General features: G+C 44.0%; 1 protein-coding gene across 1 annotated transcript; it reads right to left on the bottom strand.

The window, feature by feature from the left end:
• Nucleotides 1–5,402: 5,402 nt before the first annotated feature.
• Nucleotides 5,403–18,582, bottom strand: LOC112220342 (adenosine receptor A2b-like). The gene is made up of 2 exons (XM_024382166.1): nt 17,850–18,582; nt 5,403–7,087 (listed from the first exon to the last, which is right to left on the bottom strand). Exons 1-2 carry the CDS (start codon nt 18,179–18,181, stop codon nt 6,058–6,060), a joined length of 1,362 nt encoding a protein of 453 aa, XP_024237934.1. The 5' UTR covers nt 18,182–18,582; the 3' UTR covers nt 5,403–6,057.
• Between the last annotated feature and the right edge of the window lie 413 nt (nt 18,583–18,995).

Below are 18,995 nucleotides of genomic sequence, written 5' to 3'. Positions count from 1 at the left end.
CATTAGATCTGGTAACAGATAATAAAAGATAAAAACAATCGTTCTTTTGAATTTTTTTGTACTATCTTTGAAATGCAAAAGAAAAGCCATAATGTATTATTCCAGCCCAGGTGCAATTTAGATTTTGGCCACTAGATGGCATCAGTGTATGTGCACAGTTTTAGACTGATCCAATGAACCATTGTATTTCTGTTCAAAATGTTGTGATCCAATGAATCTGGGAATCCAGATTTCTAAGGGACCTTTTTGCAGTTCCTATCGCTTCCACTGGATGTCAACAGTCTTTAGAAATTGGTTGAGGTTATTCCTTTGTGTAATGAAGAAGTACGGCCATCTTGAACGAGGGTCACTTGAAGTGTACTGTTAGATAGAGGCGCGTGACCAGAAAGCATGCTTCAGTTTGTTTTCTTCCTGAATTGAACACAGATCATCCCGTCTTCAAATTTATCGGTTATTTACGTTTAAAAAAAGGGTGAAAAATAAGAGAAAAAAGTTGTATTACAAAAGTAGTTTGAAATGTTTTGGCAAAGTTTACAGGTAACTTTTGAGATATGTTGTAGTCACGTTGAGCAAGCTGGACCTCTCTCTCCTCTCTTGCTTTCCGTATTTGAGGAATCATTCTCCTCAAATTCTTTACCCTCAACAATGAGACAAGCATGCATTTCACTTATTCTGAAAAAGGGGTAAAAAAACTCTTCTTTTTTGTGTGAATTTTACCCCTTTTTCTCCCCAATTTCGTGGTATCCAATTGTTGTAGTAGCTACTATCTTGTCTCATCGCTACAACTCCCGTACGGGCTCGTGAGAGACGAAGGTTGAGACAAAGGTTGAAAGTCATGCGTCCTCCGATACACAACCCAACCAAGCCGCACTGCTTCTTAACACAGCGCGCATCCAACCCGGAAGCCAGCCGCACCAATGTGTCGGAGGAAACACCGTGCACCTAGCAAACCTTGGTTAGCGCGCACTGCGCCCGGCCCGCCACAGGAGTCGCTGGTGCGCGATGAGACAAGGACATCCCTACCGACCAATCCCTCCCTAACCCGGACGACGCTAGGCCAATTGTTCGTCGCCCCACGGACTTCCCAGTCGCGACCGGTTACGACAGAGCCTGGGCGCAAACCCAGGGACTCTGATGGCACAGCTGGCACTGCAGGGGTGGCAGGGTAGCCTAGTGGTTAGAGCATTGGACTAGTAACCGAAAGGTTGCAAGTTCAAATCCCCGAGCTGACAAGGTAAAAAATCTGTCGTTCTGCCCCTGAACAGGCAGTTAACCCACTGTTCCTAGGCCGTCATTGAAAATAAGAATTTGTTCTTAACTGACTTGCCTAGTAAAATAAATAAATAAAAACAGCGCCCTTAACCACTGCGCCACCCGGGAGGCCGTGAAAAAACTCTTGGGTGTGGTTCATATAGGCCAATTTCTTTACTGAATTGCGATATAAAGATACTTTAAGATGATTACCTGCCGTTTTGAGGTAGTCCTTCCCTCCATTATCTCTACAGATCAAACTGATTTCATTAAAAAACGTCATTATTTTTTGAACATCAGACGTCTTTATAATATATTTTATAATCCCTCTTCATCTGACACTCCAGAGATGTTATCACTTGATGCTGAGAAGGCATTTGATCTGGTGGAGTGGGATTATCTATTTTATACTCTCAAACAATTTGGATTCGGTCCTAATTTTATGTCCTGGATCAAAGTCCTTTACTCCCCCCCTATGGCTGCAGTGCGCACAAATAATAACCTTTCATCCTATTTTCAACTTGGGACAAGAGAGGGTTGTCCTCTATCCCCTCAGCTGTTGCAATTAAGCCTGTAGCCATAGCAATATGTAATAACCCCAATATCAAAGGTATTCGAAGAGGGGGCTTTGAGCATAAAGTTTCACTCTATGCAGATGACATGCTATTATATATGGCTGACCCTTTAACCAGTCTTCCAGAGATCCAGGTTCTACTAAAGACATTTGGTGAAGTATGAGGTTAATCTACAAAAAACTGATGCCTATTAATCCTTCTGCCATGCAAAATTATTTTAGTCATGTGCCCTTCAGAGTTACTATACAGAAATTGAAATATTTGAGAATTTGGGTCACACACAGTTTCAAAGATCTCTATAAAGCCAATTTCACTCCCTTGATACTTATTTCAATGTATTCCTATCTTTCTGACAAAACATTTTTTATCCCCATAGATAAATTGATATCTGCTTTTATCTGGAACAAGAAAAACCTTTGGATACGTAAGAGTATATTGCAGAGATGTCGTCCCCAGGGTGGTCTAGCACTTCTGAACTTTTAATAATATTACTGCAAGCGATAGTACTGTGGTATTACTGCAAGTGGTACTGGAGCTCGAAGTCTGTGACCAAAAAGCTCCTTAACAGCTTCTACCCCCAAGCCATGAGACTGCTGAACAATCAAATGGCCTCCGGACAATTTACATTGTCACCCCCTCCCCCACCCTCCATTTGTTTTGTACACTGCTGCTACTCACTGTTTATTATCTATGCATAGTCACTTCACCCCTACCTACATGTAAAAATTGCCTCAACTAACCTGTAACCTGGGATCCCGAGTGGCGCAGCAGTCCAAGGCACTGATTCCTGCTTTCAAATTTAAGCAGGAAGCACCAGTGACTCGGTCTATAAAAAGTGGTCAGATGAAGCAGATGCTAAACTACAAGACTGTTTTGCTATCACAGGCTGGAACATGTTCCGGGATTCTTCAGATGGCATTGAGGAGTACACCACATCAGTCACTGGCTTTATCAATAAGTGCATCGAGGAAGTCGTCCCCACAGTGACTGTACGTACATACCTCAACCAGAAGCCATGGATTACAGGCAACATTCGCACTGAGCTAAAGGGTAGAGTTGCCGCTTTCAAGGTGCGGGACTCTAACCCGGAAGTTTACAAGAAATCCTGCTATGCCCTGCAACGAACCATCAAGCAGGCAAAGCGTCAATGCAGGGCTAAGATTGAATCATACTACACCGGCTCCGATGCTCGTCTTATGTGGCATGGCTTGCAAACTGTTACAGACTATAAAGGGAAGCACAGCCGTGAGCTGTCTAGTGACACAAGCCTACCAGACGAGCTAAATCACTTCTATGCTCGCTTCGAGGCAAGCAACACTGAGGCATGCATGAGAGCATCAGCTGTTCAGGACGACTGTGTGATCACGCTCTCCGTAGCCGACGTGAGTAAGACCTTTAAACAGGTCAACATACACAAGGCTGCGGGGCCAGACGGATTACCAGGACGTGTGCTCCGGGCATGTGCTGACCAACTTGCAGGTGTCTTCACTGACATTTTCAACATGTCCCTGATTGAGTCTGTAATACCAACATGGTTCAAGCAGACCACTATAGTCCCTGAGCCCAAGAACACAAAGGCAACCTGCCTAAATGACTACAGATCCGTGGCACTCACGTCCGTAGCCATGAAGTACGTTGAAATGTTGGTAATGGCTCACATCAACACCATCATCCCAGAATCTCTAGACCCACTCCAATTCGCATACCGCTCAAACAGATCCACAGATGATCTCTATTGCACTCCACACTGCCCTCTCCCACCTGGACAAAAGGAACACTTATGTGAGAATGCTATTCATTGACTACAGCTCAGCGTTCAACACCATAGTGCCCTCAAAGCTCATCACTAACCCAAGGATCCTGGGACTAAACACCTCCCTCTACAACTGGATCCTGGACTTCCTGACGGGCTGCCCCCAGGTGGTGAGGGTAGGCAGCATCTGCCACGCTGATCCTCAACACTGGAGCTCCACAGGGGTTCATGCTCAGTCCCCTCCTGTACTCCCTGTTCACCCACGACTGCATGGCCAGGCACGACACCAACACCATCATTAAGTTTGCAGACGACACAACAGTGTCACAACAGTGATCACCGACAACGACGAGACAGCCTATAGGGAGGAGGTCAGAGACCTGGCTGTGTGGTGCCAGAATAACAACCTATCCCTCAACGTAACCAAGACTAAGGAGATGATTGTGGACTACAGGAAAAGGAGGACCGAGCACGCCCCCATTCTCATCGAAGGGGCTGTAGTGGAGCAGGTTGAGAGCTTCAAGTTCTTTGGTGTCCACATCAACAACAAACTAGAATGGTCCAAACACACCAAGACAGTCGTGAAGAGGGCACAACAAAGCCTATTCCCACTCAGGAAACTAAAAAGATTTGGCATTGGTCCTGAGATACTCAAAATGTTCTACAGCTGCAACATCGAGAGCATCCTGACTGGTGGTATCACTGCCTGGTACGGCAATTGCTCGGCCTCTGACCGCAAGGCACAACAGAGGGTACTGCGTACAGCCCAGTACATCACTGTGGCTAAGCTGCCTGCCATCCAGGACCTCTACACCAGGCGTTGTCAGAGGAAGGCCCTAAAAATTGTCAAAGACCACAGCCACCCCAGTCATAGACTGTTCTCTCTACTACCGCATGGCAAGCGGTACCAGAGTGCCAAGTCTAGGACAAAAAGGCTTCTCAACAGTTTGTACCCCCAAGCCATAAGACTCATGAACAGGTAATCAAATGGCTACCTGGACTATTTGCATTGTGTGCCCCCCAAACCCCCCAACCCCTCTTTTTGCCCTGCTGCTACTCTGTTTATCATATATGCATAGTCACTTTAACTATACATTCATGTACATACTACCTCAATTGGGCCGACCAACCAGTGCTCCCACACATTGGCTAACCGGGCTATCTGCATTGTGTCCCGCCCACCACCCGCCAACCCCTCTTTTACGCTACTGCTACTCTCTGTTCATCATGTATGCATAGTCACTTTAACCATATCTACATGTACATACTACCTCAATCAGCCTGACTAACCGGTGTCTGTATGTAGCCTCACTACTTTTATAGCCTCGCTACTGTATATAGCCTGTCTTTTTACTGTTGTTTTATTTCTTTACTTACCTATTGTTCACCTAATTCCTTTTTTGCACTATTAATTAGAGCCTGTAAGTAAGCATTTCACCGTAAGGTCTACTACACCTGTTGTATTCGGCGCACGTAACAAATAAACTTTGATTTGATTTGCATCTCAGTGCTAGAGGCATCACTACAAACACCCTGGTTTGAATTCAGGCTGTATCACAACTGGCCGTGATTGGGAGTCCCAGAGGGCGGTGCACAATTGTCCCAGCGTCGTCCGGGTTTGGCCGGTATAGTGAGCGTGCAATCACAAGATGCTGGAATTTACTCTCCAATCAGATGCAGTATCACAGCTTTCAATATAAATTACTGGACATCTAGAGCATCATCACATCTTAGTGATGTGTGATTTGCTGTAGGTTACTCTCTCCCCACCAGGAATCACTGGTGGGGAGAACAACACACAGTGATAATAGAGCTTATTTAAGACTTTTAATAATCTGACAATAAACACAAGGGGCCAGCTTTTGAAAACAGAATATGACAGAATTGAAATACTGCATTACAAAAGGAAGAGAATACATTTCAGAAGCTTCACACTGACATACAGTAGTTTCATTAACTGCATAGTGGTTGACCAGCAATACTGGATATTGTATCATTAAGTGTTGCGCAGTCGTTAGGGTCATTATGGTTTTGGTCTGTCTGTAACATAATCTGTCAGCATACAACAGGTTAGACCAGTCCATTCATTTATAATGTGATCGATCTTTACGTTTAGAAAGACTATTAGCCTACTGTAAAAAGCCTTAGAGGTGACGTATACAAAATATGTCCTCAAATAACAGCTTTGTGATCAACAAATACAATCATTTGAAGAAAGAAAAAAGTTTAATGGCTGGAAGTAATTTAATACCAGTTTGTTGTTTCCTTTCCAGGCTAAGGAGTCTCCCTCCTAAAGAAAGAAATGCTATTTCTTCTCAGTGCAAGCATTTCCAAGATTTAGGTCCATTTTTTACAGGCGTAGGGAACATGCTTTAAGTTTGGTCCCTCACTTCTCCCCCTTGTAGTTGATGATGTACGTTGGGGTATCAGTAACTTGTCCAACACGGGGATAACTATATCATGACACCTCAATGAGTTCTACTGAGTGGTTAGAGCTGGTTTGTGAGGGGGACAGAGGCCTGACGTGCACAAATTAGATGTTTCCACTGTCACCTCCATCACCTCTGTTGTTCCCCCAAGGTTCTTAGTCTCAACCCCACTTTGAACCACACTAAGCGACAGTGGGGCATCCCCACTGTGGTATCCATTTTGGATGTAGCTGATTGGTGCAGGGTCTGACCGTGGTGGCGACCACTGACAGAAGGTAGAGGAAGCCTCTTTCTCAGCTCTATGGGTCCCTATGGGAGTCCTAGTGGGGCTGAGTTTGGGGCTGGGCTCCAGGGCATAACTGTTCACCATGGTGCCACGTGATCCATCCACCATGTTGATGCGAGTGGTGGTGCGCATGACACTAATGTTGCCGCCCACCCCTCTGTCACCCCCATTCCCCTCCTGGTGTCCCAGCACGTGCTGGCGCAGGATCCTGCGGAAGGTGTGGCGGAACTCCCGGATGCGGTATGCGTAGATGAAGGGGTTGACCACGGAGTTGGCGTGGGACAGGATGATGGCAATGTTCATCACCCATATGTGTGGGCGCCCACAGTCCTGGCAGAACAGGTTGAAGCAGTTGATGATGTGCAGGGGCAGCCAGCAGAAGGCGAACAACCCCATGATAATGGCCAGAGACTTAGCCGCGTGGACCTCCTTCTGCAGGGTGGAGCGGGAAGACGTGGACGACGAACTTGTCCCGTGGGTGTGCATGTGAGCCAGCTTCAGGTCCATCAGCCTCAGTTGGCGCCGAGCCGCCATGAAGATGCGGGCATAGATGGCCAGCATGACCAGCAGAGGCACCAGCACACAGCCAAAGAAGTTGAAGTAGACCATGTAGTGCAGGGTCACCACACCCTCAAACAGGCACTCTGTCATGCCCTCGGAGCATGAGCTGCTGTTGGTGGCATTGACACCCCTGTTCCAGCCCAGCATGGGCGTGAGGCCGATGCCCACAGAGAGAACCCAGCACACTGCGATGATGCTCTTCGCCCTCCCGCCCGTCACAAGACTGTTATACCTAAAGATCACATGAAAACACAAGAGAGGAATTCAGACAGGTGCTTTATATTGTTACATGACAAACATTGATGTTCCCAGGATGAGAGAGTTCTTTTTTTCGAGCCCAGACATTCCCAGACAGACTCAATAGTAAAGCATGTTCATCTTTCCAATGGCTTCCTGTGATCAGAGAGCTCTACAGAATGTGTGGGACAGGCTTCAGAGGGTAAACAGCCTTTATACAGAGAATGTACCAGTATCTACCCATATGGGAAATGAGTCCAATGTTTGACAGATTCGACTAGCCCTGCCATACTGGAAGATGGAGCAGTGGATATCAGCTCATGTACTATATGTGGACTTAAGAAAGCATTTCCTGTGATTTAAGGAACATGCACAAAAGCTTATATACCCTCTGATGTAACCCTTGTTGGCTGTCCTTTGTTTGTGCCCTAGACGTTACACAAATTAAAATCTGTAATATGTAATGTAATATGCAGAATGAGATCAACCAATTTCTATATTTTTTAAAAAATTTAACCTTTATTTAACTAGAACAAAATCTAATTTAATAATATCAAATCATTCAATATTGTGATACACCACAATTATAATAATTTAAGGCAAATATTCGCTCAGCATTAAAGCAAATATTAAGGAAATTAGTCCGTCTTAAGGCCAATAGTTGTAATGAACAGAATATCAAGCTGTTGTCAGGACTTTCTATCTGTTTTCTTCCATTGGCCATGTCTAAACCAGAGTTCATAATGTAAACTCTCAAAGGGCAGCGCCACAGACACATGACCCAGTTGTTTGTGGTTAAGGGGTGGGTTGAGGGGTCCAGGAGGGCTTAGGCCTCTTTGACTGAGACCTCTGTGGACCAGAGTGGCTCTAGAGCTCAGGATGTAATGAAAGCTCATTCATATCCACGGAAATGCATACACACACACAGGCTGGGTCCCTAACCCTAACCTGCTATGACTTTAACACGAAGGCAATGCCTTCCCACGGAATAATCAAAATTGCAGTTGTGACTGTGACCAAACAGTAGCTTTGGTTACCCACACGCTTGTAGTATGAGGAACAATATTTCCCACGAGGCACCCTATTTCACTCCAGTTTCACTCTTTAAGAAAGGGGAGATTTGCAAGTTGAACATTTTGGTTGTTGTTGCCAAGTTTTTGGGTTGACTTGTTTGGTTGTAGTCTGCAGGAAATATCCATTAACATACAGTCGTGGCCAAAAGTTTTGAGAATGACACAAATATTAATTTTCACGAAGTCTGCTGCCACAGTTTGTAGGATGGCAATTTGCATATACTCCAGAATGTTATGAAGAGTGATCAGATGAATTGCAATGTCCCTCTTTGCCATGCAAATGAACTGAATCCCCCCAAAAACTATTTCAACTGCATTTCAACCCTGCCACAATAGGACCAGCTGACATCATGTCAGAGATTCTCTCGTTAACACAGGTGTGAGTGTTGACGAGGACAAGGCTGGAGATCACTCTGTCATGCTGATTGAGTTCAAATAACAGACTGGAAGTTTCAAAAGGAGGGTGGGGCTTGGAATCGTTGTTCTTCCTCTGTCAACCATGGTTAGCTGCAAGGAAACACGTGCCGTCATTATTGCTTTGCACAAAAAGGGCTTCACAGGCAAGGATATTGCTGCCAGTAAGATTGCACCTAAATCAACCATTTATTGGATCATAAAGAACTTCAAGGAGAGCAGTTCAATTGTTGTGAAGAAGGCTTCAGGTCGCCCAAGAAAGTCCAGCAAGCGCCAGGACCGTCTCCTAAACTTGATTCAGCTGCGGGATCGGGACACCACCAGTACAGAGCTTGCTCAGGAATGGCAGCAGGCAGGTGTGAGTGCATCTGCACGCACAGTGAAGCGAAGACCTTTGGAGGATGGCCTGGTGTCAAGAAGGGCAGCAAAGAAGCCACTTCTCTCCAGGAAAAACATCAGGGACAGACTGATATTCTGCAAAAGGTACAGGGATTGGACTGCTGAGGACTGGGGTAAGTCATTTTCTCTGATGAATCCCCTTTCCGATTGTTTGGGGCATCCGGATAAAAGCTTGTCCGGAGAAGACAAGGTGAGCGCTACCATCAGTCCTGTGTCATGCCACAACAGTAAAGCATCCTGAGACCATTCATGTGTGGGGTTGCTTCTCAGCTAAGGGAGATCACAATTCTGCCTAAGAACACAGCCATAAATAAAGAATGGTACCAACACATCCTCCGATAGCAACTTCTCCCAACCATCCAGGAACAGTTTGGTGATGAACAATGCCTTTCCAGCATGATAGAGAACCTTGCCATAAGACAAAAGTGATAACTAAGTGGCTCGGGGAACAAAACATCGATATTTTGGGTCCATGGCCAGGAAACTCCCAGACCTTAATCCCATTGAGAACTTGTGGTCAATCCTCAAGAGGCTGGTGGACAAACAAAAACCCACAAATTCTGACAAACTCCAAGCATTGATTATGCAAGAACACAGAGGCACACGTGGAATAAACAAGCGTACAGTCAATAACACAATAGAAAAAAGAAAGTCTATATACAGTGTGTGCAAATGGCGTGAGGAGGTAGGCAATAAATAGGCCATAGTAACGAAATAATTACAATTTAGCAGATTAACACTGGAATAATAAATGAGCAGATGATGTGCATGTAGAGATACTGGTGTGCAAAAGAGCAGAAAAGTAAATAAAAACAATATGGGGATGAGGTAGGTAGATTGGATGGGCTATTTACAGATGGACTATGTACAGCTGCAGCGATCAGTTAGCTGATGTTTAAAGTTAGTGAGGGAAATATAAGTCTCCAGCTTCAGTAATTTTTGCAATTCGTTCCAGTCACTGGCAGCAGAGAACTGGAAGAAAAGGCGGGCAAAGTAGGAGTTGGCATTGGGGATGACCAGTGAAATATACCTGCTGGAGCGCATGCTATGGGTGGGTGTTGTTATCGTGACCAGTGAGCTGAGATAAGGCAGAGCTTTACCTAGCATAGACTTATAGATGACCTGGAGCCAGTGGGTCTTGCGACGAATATGTAGCGTGGGTCAGCCGACTAGAGCATACAGGTCGCAGTGGTGGGTGGTATAAGGGGCTTTGGTAACAAAATGGAGGGCACTGTGATAGACTGCATCCAGTTTGAGTTGAGTATTGGAAGTTATTTTGTAAATTACGTCGCCGAAGTCGAGGATCGGTAGGATAGCCTTTTTGGATTGGAGATGTTAAATATGAGTCTGGAAGGAGAGTTTATAGTCTAGCCAGACACCTAGGTATTTGTTTAGATGTCTGAAGACTTGAGAGGCACATAGTAGTACACAGCGTTGTACGAGATCTTCCATTTCTTGGCAATTTCTCGCATGGAATAGCCTTTCTTTTCTCAGAACAAGAATAGACTGACGAGTTTCAGAAGAAAGTTCTTTGTTTCTGGCCATTTTGAGCCTGTCATCAAACCCACAAATGCTGATGCTCCAGATACTCAACTAGTCTGAAGAAGGCAAGTTGTATTGCTTCTTTAATCAGTTTTCAGCTGTGTTAACATAATTGCAAAAGGGTTTTCTAATGATCAATTAGCCTTCTAAAATGATAGAATTGGATTAGCTAACACAACCTGCCATTGGAACACAGGAGTGATGGTTGCTGATAATGGGCCTCTGTATGCCTATTCCATAAAGAATCTGCCATTTCCAGCTACAATAGTCATTTACCACATTAACAATGTCTACACTGTATTTCTTATCAATTTGATATTATTTTAATGGACACATTTTTTTCTTTAAAAACCAAGGACATTTCTAAGTGACCCCAAACTTTTGAATGGTGGTGTACAGCTGAAATTGTACCCCTAGGAAGCTTGTTTAGCTCAAAGATGATCTCTATAGCTGTATTCGCAGGCCTATAGGGAAATTCAGGTGTGTTAGCTCTGACAAAGTTCCTAGTCTAGAGATAGGAGAAGAAGTGGGATTGGGGGAAGTTTAACTTTTCCTGTAGTTGAGCAAGAGACAAATGTATCATCAAATAATAATTGGGATAGTGAGGAGAGGCCCAGTGAGTGTCAGATGCCAAAAGCCCCATCATTTAAAGATGGATGAAATAAAATGTTCTGATTGATTGGGCCTGATAGAGAAACACCCCGGAGGCTAAAGGCTAAACGGAACTGATTCCAAATTTTAAGAGACTGCTTTACAATTGGGTTGACACACCATTTGCCTAGGGACACTGGGAGAGACAAGCACAACACAGAAGATAGTGCAGCAGGTTTACACGATTCAGACTCCATCTGGACCCAGAGGGGTCTTGGGCCAGTAGGATCAGTCTGTCGCCAGTACAAAAGGGCTCTGAAATTTGCAGCCCAATAGTATGTCTGAAAATTTGGTAGAGCTAAGCCTTAGGCTTCTGTAAATGTTATCTACCAATATGCGGTACCTTGGCATCCCAAATAAAATACATGAATGTTTGATCCAGTGAATTAAAAAAAGATTTTGGAATAAAAATCGGTTAACATTGAAATATTTGGGCAACACATTCATTTTAATGGCATTAATCTTTCCAATAAGAGAAATAGGTAGAGACTTCCAAAAAGTAAATTATTGGTTCAAACGATCTGCTAGAGCAACAATGTTTTCCTTATACAAATTTGAATATTTCCTTGTCACTTTAACTCCCAAGTAGGTGAATTGATCCAGAACAATCCTAAACTGAAAGCTTGTAAAAGAGCACTTTAAAGCAGAATTATTTACAGGAAAAAGCTCTCTTGCCTAGATTCAGCTTGTACCCTGAGATTGATCCCAAAATTTTAAGAGTAGATAAGGCATGTGGTAATGTGGTATCAGGGTTGGAGATAAACAAAAGGAGGTCGTCAGCATATAGCGAGACTTTCTACTCTAAGCCTGTTCTGATCATACCTTAAATGGCATCATTAGAGTGTAACAGCGAGGGGCTTGATTGCCAAAACAAACAACAAGGGGGAGCTGGACAACCCTGTCTGGATCCACGGTGCAAGGGGAAATAGTCAGAGGACAAGTTGTTAGTCCGTACAGAAGCCATGGGAGAAAAATAAATAATCTTTATCCACGCAATGAATTTGGGGCCAAAGCCAAATCTATAAAGGGCATTTGTTAGCTAGTCCCACTCAACGCGGTCAAAAGCTTTTTCCACATCGAGCGAGACCACCACCTCTGGGTCCCCCAATGCTGGGAAGTACAGTATATTCATAAGGTGTCTAATATTGAAAAACGAATGCCTATTTCTCATAAAGACAGTCTGGTCAGAGTGTGTTGGTGTAGCGAGCCTTCCATACGGATGGCTAAGAGCTTGGCTAGGATTCCACTCCAGGGGTCTTTGTTTTTCTTTAGTGGTAATGAAATTGAAGCCTAATGAAGATGAATCTTTGATGTATTAAGGCACTCTGCAAATAATCGAGACAGGAATGGGCAAATCAGACCGGAAAATGTCCTGTAAAATTAGGTTGGAAAACCTTCCGGACCCGGTGATTTACCACTTTTCATTGCGGACACTGCTGTTGCAATCTCCTCAAGTGTAAATTCTTCTTCTCAACAGTCATGGGAGTCTGTATCAATTGAAGGCATATTCAGACCATTAAGGAATTAATCAGTCAGCAAAGGGTCTTGAGGAGATTGAGAGGTGTCCAGCGCAGAGTAAAATTGTTAGAACGGATCATTGATCTCTTTATGTATAACTGTGGTAGCACCAGACAGGGTCCTTATTAAACATATGATTAAACATGAGGCCTTAGATGTATGGATCTGATGTGCAAGGAGTTTACTGGCCTTGTCGCCTTGTTCATCTCTGTATCGCGCTCGTAAGAGTAATTGTTCAGCTTGTCTGCTGGACATCTCATCAAATTCAGATTGGAGTAGCTGGCGTTCTTTATGTAGATCAGAGGAAGAATCTATAGCATACTTGTCATCCAATGTAACTATGGCTTCGCTCAGGTCTCGAAGCCGCTGAGAGCGGGATTTGTTTTTGTTGGCGGTATGAGAAATAATTTGGCCACCTAGGTATGCTTTGAGAGACTCCCATATGGTAGAGCAGGACATACTTGACGTTGAATTAATTTCTAGGAATAAGGTGATTTCAGAAGAAATGTAATTGACAAGCTCCTTATCTGAGAGTAAAATGGTGTTAAGAGGCCATTGATAACACATAGGAGGTTGCTGGGGAAACTCTAGCTCAAGCACTAATGGTGAATGGTCAGAATTAACAATACTCAGCTCTAGTAGGGCAGAAATGTGACGAACTGACTTGTTGGAAAGGTGGCATCAAATGATGGTGCCACGTTGAAAGTCACTGAGCTCTTCAGTAAGGAAATTCCACTTTCATGGCTGTGTGCTCGATTATATACACCTGTTAGCAACGGGTGGCTGAAATAGCCGAATCAACTTATTTGAAGGGGTGTACACCTACTTTTGTAAATATAGTGTAGTTGGTTAGCTTTAGCTAGCTGCAGATTCATACTACAGCATTTCATGCATTGTGGCTAGCTAAGACAATCCATTTGTACTATATGCGTTATAACAGTGGTTCCCAAACTTTTTATTGTCCCGTACCCCTTCAACCTCCAGCTGCATACCCCCTCTAGCACCAGGGTCAGCGCACTTTAAAATGTTGTTTTTTGCCATCATTGTAAGTCTGCCACATACACACTATACGATACATTTATTAAACATAAGAATGAGTGTGTTTTTCTCACAACCTGGCTTGTGGGAAGGGACAAAGAGCTCTTATAGGACCAGGGCACAAATAATAATATAATAATAATCAATAATTTTGCTCGTTATTTAACCATCTTACATATAAAACCTTATTTTATAAAATTGTGAATAACTCACCACAGGTTAATGAGAAGGGTGTGCTTGAAATTATGCTCATAACTCTGCAATGTTGGGTTGTATTGGAGAGAGTCTCAGTCTTAAATCATTTTCCACAGTCTGTGCCTGTATTTAGATTTCAGTGAGGGCCGAGAATCCCCTCTCACATAGGTACGTGGTTGCAAAGGGCATCAGTGTCTTAACAGTGCAATTTGCCAAGGCAGGATACTCTGAGCGCAGCCCAATCCAGAAATCTGTCAGTGGTTTCTGATTAAATTCAATTTTCACAGAACCGCTTGTTGCAATTTCGATGAGGCTCTCTTGTTCAGATATCGGTAAGTGGACTGGAGGCAGGGCATGTAAGGGATAACAAATCCAGTTGTTTGTGTCATCCGTTTGGGGAAAGTACCTGTGTAATTGTGCACCCAACTCACTCAGGTGCTTCAATATATCACATTTGACATTTTCCGTAAGCTTGAGTTCATTTGCACACAAGAAATCATACAATGATGGAAAGACCTGTGTGTTGTCCTTGTTAATGCAGACAGAGAAGAGCTCCAACTTCTTTATCATAGCCTCAATTTTGTCCCCGCACATTGAATATAGATGCGGAATGTTCCTGTAATCCTAGATTCAGACCACTCAGGCGAGAAAAAGAATCACCCAGATAGTCCAGTCGTGTGAGAAACTCGTCATCATGCAAGTGGTCAGACATGTCAGTAAAGAAATCATTAAGCTCGTCAATTTAAAAAAAACGTGTCAATACTTTGCCCCTTGATAACCAACGCACTTCTGTATGTTGTAAAAGCATTACATGGTCACTGCCCATATCATTGCATAGTGCAGAAAATACACAAGAGTTCAGGGGCCTTGCTTTAACAAAGCTAACCATTTTCACTGTTGTGTCCAAAATGACTTTCAAGCTGTCAGGCATTCCCTTGGCTGCAAGAGCCTTTCGGTGGATGCTGCAGTGTACCCAAGTGGCGTCGGGAGCAACTGCTTACATGTGCATTCTCACTCCACTATGTCTCCCTGTCATGGTTTTGTGCCATCAGTACAGATACCAACACATCTTGACCACCAAAGTCCAATTGATGTCACAAAGTTGTCCAGTACTTTAAAAAGATCCTCCCCTGTTGTCCTGGTTTCCAGTGGTTTGCAGAAGAGGATGTCTTCCTTAATTGACCTCCCATAAACGTAACGGACATATACCAGGAGCTGTGCCAGGCCCGCCACGTCTGTGGACTCATCCAGCTGTAACGTATAGAATTCACTGGCTTGTATGCGAAGCAGTAATTGTTTCCAAACATCTCCTGCCATGTCACTGATGCATCATGAAATAGTGTTGTTTTATGGAGGCATTGTCTGTATAGTTTTTTGCCTTTTCCCCCAGTATTCTCCCAGCCATATCCACGGCAGCAGGAATAATTAAGTAATCCACAATAGTATGGGGCTTGCCTGTCCTAGCCACTTGGTAGCTCACAATATAAGACGCTTCTAGTCCCTTCTTCTTAATGGTATCTGTTGCTTTTATACATATCTTACTACTCGAAAGTCGTCTTAATTCTCGCTCCAAAAACTTGCCATGTTTTTGATTTCAAAATGTCTGCGCAAGAGTGAAGGTTTCATTGAGTTGTGAGATAGTACTTTTGCACATGTAACACACTGTGGCTGAGGAAAGGCACTACTCCCAATATAAATTAGCCCCAAATCAATGTAGTTCTCATCATATTTGCGTCTCTTCGATGGTCCAACGCCCTGCTTTCCTGGGTAAGGAGGCAGTAGCTCTTTGGCTGCATAAGATTCACAACTATCAGTGTCCATGCTAGCTGGGCTAACAACAAATGTAGAATTACTGATGCTAGCATTAGATTTTCTCGTGGAAGCAGAACAACTTGTGTCGTCAACAGGTGCAGGTGTAGTAGCAGAACTACCAGTAGAGTTGTCTCTATGGATGTGGGACTTACTTTTCTTTAACCATTTATCAATTTTCGAGCAATCGGAAGGAGCAGCAGCTATATTTGGCTACTTACGGACCGTTAATGGAATTCCCACGAGAGAGTAAAGGTTAATGTGATTGGATGTTAATTATTTGACTAGGCTACCTGTATTTGAACATTGTGTTGTTATTTCGCTGAACACTAGATGGTTTGATTTTATTTTTGGCAGTGAAACTGTCATGCCCTGATCTGTTTCACCTGTCCTCGATATTGTCTCCACCCCCTCTAAGTGTCTCTTGTTTTCCCCAGTGTATTTATCCCTGTGTTTCCTGTCTCTCTGTGCCAGTTCGTCTTGTATGCTTCCAAGTCAAGTAGAGTTTTTTCCCGTTCTGCTGCTTTTTGCTATTCTCCTTTTTCTAGTCCTCCCGGGTTTGACCCTTGCCTGTTTCTGGACTTTGTACCCGCCTGCCTGACCATTCTGCCTGCCTTGACCACGAGCCTGTCTGCCACTCTGTACCTCCTGGACTCTGATCTGGTTTTGACCTTTTGCCTGTCCAAGACCATTCTCTTGCCTACTCCTTTTGGATTAACAAACATTGTAAGACTCCAACCATCTGCTTCCTGTGTCTGCATTTGGGTCTTGCCTTGTGTCATGATAGAAATGAGGCTACCCAGGCGAGTAAAAAAAACTCACCCAAATGTATAGCCCGTTTGAAAATATAAATGGACTGTTTGAAAATGTGAAACACATTTTTACTTGGCGTACCCCCGATGGCATTATGCGTACCCCTGGGGGTACACATACCCTAGTTTGGGAATATATGCATTAGGATAATGGTTCAATATCCTGCTACATGTCTAAACAAAAGACTCCACATAATTAAATTACCCATCATGTTTGCCAGGTGTGTCTGGGGGTGCTTACAGCCATCAATTGTATTTCATGAACATGTGTACATGTCTAGACAATAGTGTCCCATCCACTTAGCTAGATGTGGCTGGTTGTTGGTTATTACATTTATTTCGTATGGCACATCAATTTAGACGAGTGTGTCTGGGTAAGCATCATCTAATATTGATAAAATATGTGACCGCCATCCTGAAGCATTTTACCCAGTCATGCCACCTGAAAAACTTGCTATCGGCACAGTGGAGAATTTCACCGTTCCCTTCTGCTATAGTCACAGTATAGAATAGATGAGGTACTTGGGACATTCAACAAACAACACATTAAAAAATACATTTAGACATAACAAATTGTAAAGATTATCCACTAATCTAAACCTACTTGACAACCACGCAAATATTATTCATTCCTCACAGACAAATTATTGTCTGTAAACAATCTCCATTTTGTCATTAAAGGCAGGATGAAAGGACTATAAATGTACCTCTAATTGTAAGGAAATTAAACTATTTTCTTATATCCTTTGGGGAAAATAATGACAGTGAGAGAGAGGCTACGTGAGAGTGTTCATGTTTCTGTTGGGGGGGATCCAGGGCTGTTTGAGGTGAGAACACAGTCCTGTCTATCTATACTGTGCCTGGGCCCACCCCCCCACAGGTCTCCTCTGGTGTTCATTTACCAAGATGATAGTGATCAAAGCCTTTAGTCCTTTTAATCCTTCCAACAGCACACAAACGCTAACCCAATGAAGCCTGTGGAGACATTTATCTCTGTCTGCCCTACGGTGGGGAGATTAGCCCTAATAGAATAACCCTGCTATAATTCAATGTGTTTTCATACACAAATGCATTGTGCTGTGCACATCACTTATATCACAGCCAAGATCTAATGGGCCAGAGGACCTGCCTTTGATGTTCTGTGAATAAAACAACATATCAAGCATAGATGATACCTGTTTATGTTTGATAGTTGGTATACTATATTTGATAGTTAGACCAGGAGCAGAGTGTCACCACCATGCTCAGCCCTGTCCCCAGCCAACACCCCAGTCCCTTCCCTCTCCTCCCCTGCTAAGGTCATCACCTGAGAGGTCTCTTGATGGCAATGTAGCGGTCCACAGCGATGGCCAGCAGGCTGAAGATGGAGCTCTGAGTGAGCACCAGCACGAAGCAGGCAATGAACAGGCAGCCATGGAAGTTGGCGCAGAAGCCTGTGCTGATAGTGATGGCGAAGGGGATGGCCAGCAAGCCCACAGCGATGTCTGCCACTGCCAGGGACACCACAAAGTAGTTTGTAATGCTCTGCAGGGTGCTGTTGAGGCACACGGCCCAGCAGACCAGCACATTACCAGTCACGGCCAGGCAGGCGATCACCAGCTCCAGGACGATGTAGACCAGGGAGGCATTGTTCAACATGGTGGGGCCGGGGGCAAGTTGAAGGTCACAGCCAGAGTCTGAGTCAGGTAGCAGGTAAGGGGCCTCTTCCTCTCTGCACACATCGCTACACGTGCAGACTCTGGGCCTCCACCAGGAACCGTCCGTTTGATGATTAGCAGGCCCAACCACCAGTAACAACTTCCTGTTTCTATAGCCTTTGCCCAGAAATGGTGCCACTACCAAGCAAAAAATCTAATGAAGAAGTGATTTGAAGTTCACTCTACTCTATTGTCACTCTACAGAAGGTTGTTTGGTTCTCTCCTTCTTCCAATCCTTCTGTCCAATCGTGTTCTCTGTTGCTAACCTCAGGGGCTGGACACTACACACTGGGAGGGGCTGTTGCCAACCGTTGCCAACCAACTGTCACATGAAGATCAGTATCCTGCAGTGAGAAAGAGAGAGTCATGTTTACTGTTAATTTCTGATTGTTTATTTCACTTTTGTTTATTATCTATTAACATATGTTTCCCATGCCAATAAAGTCCCTTGAATTGAATTGAGAGAGAGTGAGAGAACAATCTCATTACTAGTCCTTGTACAAACAGGCTGCAGGTCAACCAGCACACACACACCAGGTCACAAAAGCAATTTGTCTCCCAAGGCCAGCAGCTCTGTTTCCCACACAGATCAAAGCACAGTCCAATAACACAGCTTTTATTTTAGGACAGCATTCCCCCCAAAAAAGGTCACACATCATCAGACCCTGTCACGCTTTTCTCTCCAATCAAGAACCAAGAATTACGCCAATGAGTGTAGCTATATGAATTGTAGCGACACAGCTAGTACTATTATT

This window comes from Oncorhynchus tshawytscha, linkage group LG20, assembly GCF_018296145.1.
Source record: "Oncorhynchus tshawytscha isolate Ot180627B linkage group LG20, Otsh_v2.0, whole genome shotgun sequence".
Lineage (NCBI taxonomy): Eukaryota > Metazoa > Chordata > Actinopteri > Salmoniformes > Salmonidae > Oncorhynchus > Oncorhynchus tshawytscha.
Note: the sequence above shows the minus strand (reverse complement) of the source record. Positions and strands in the feature narration are given on the sequence as shown.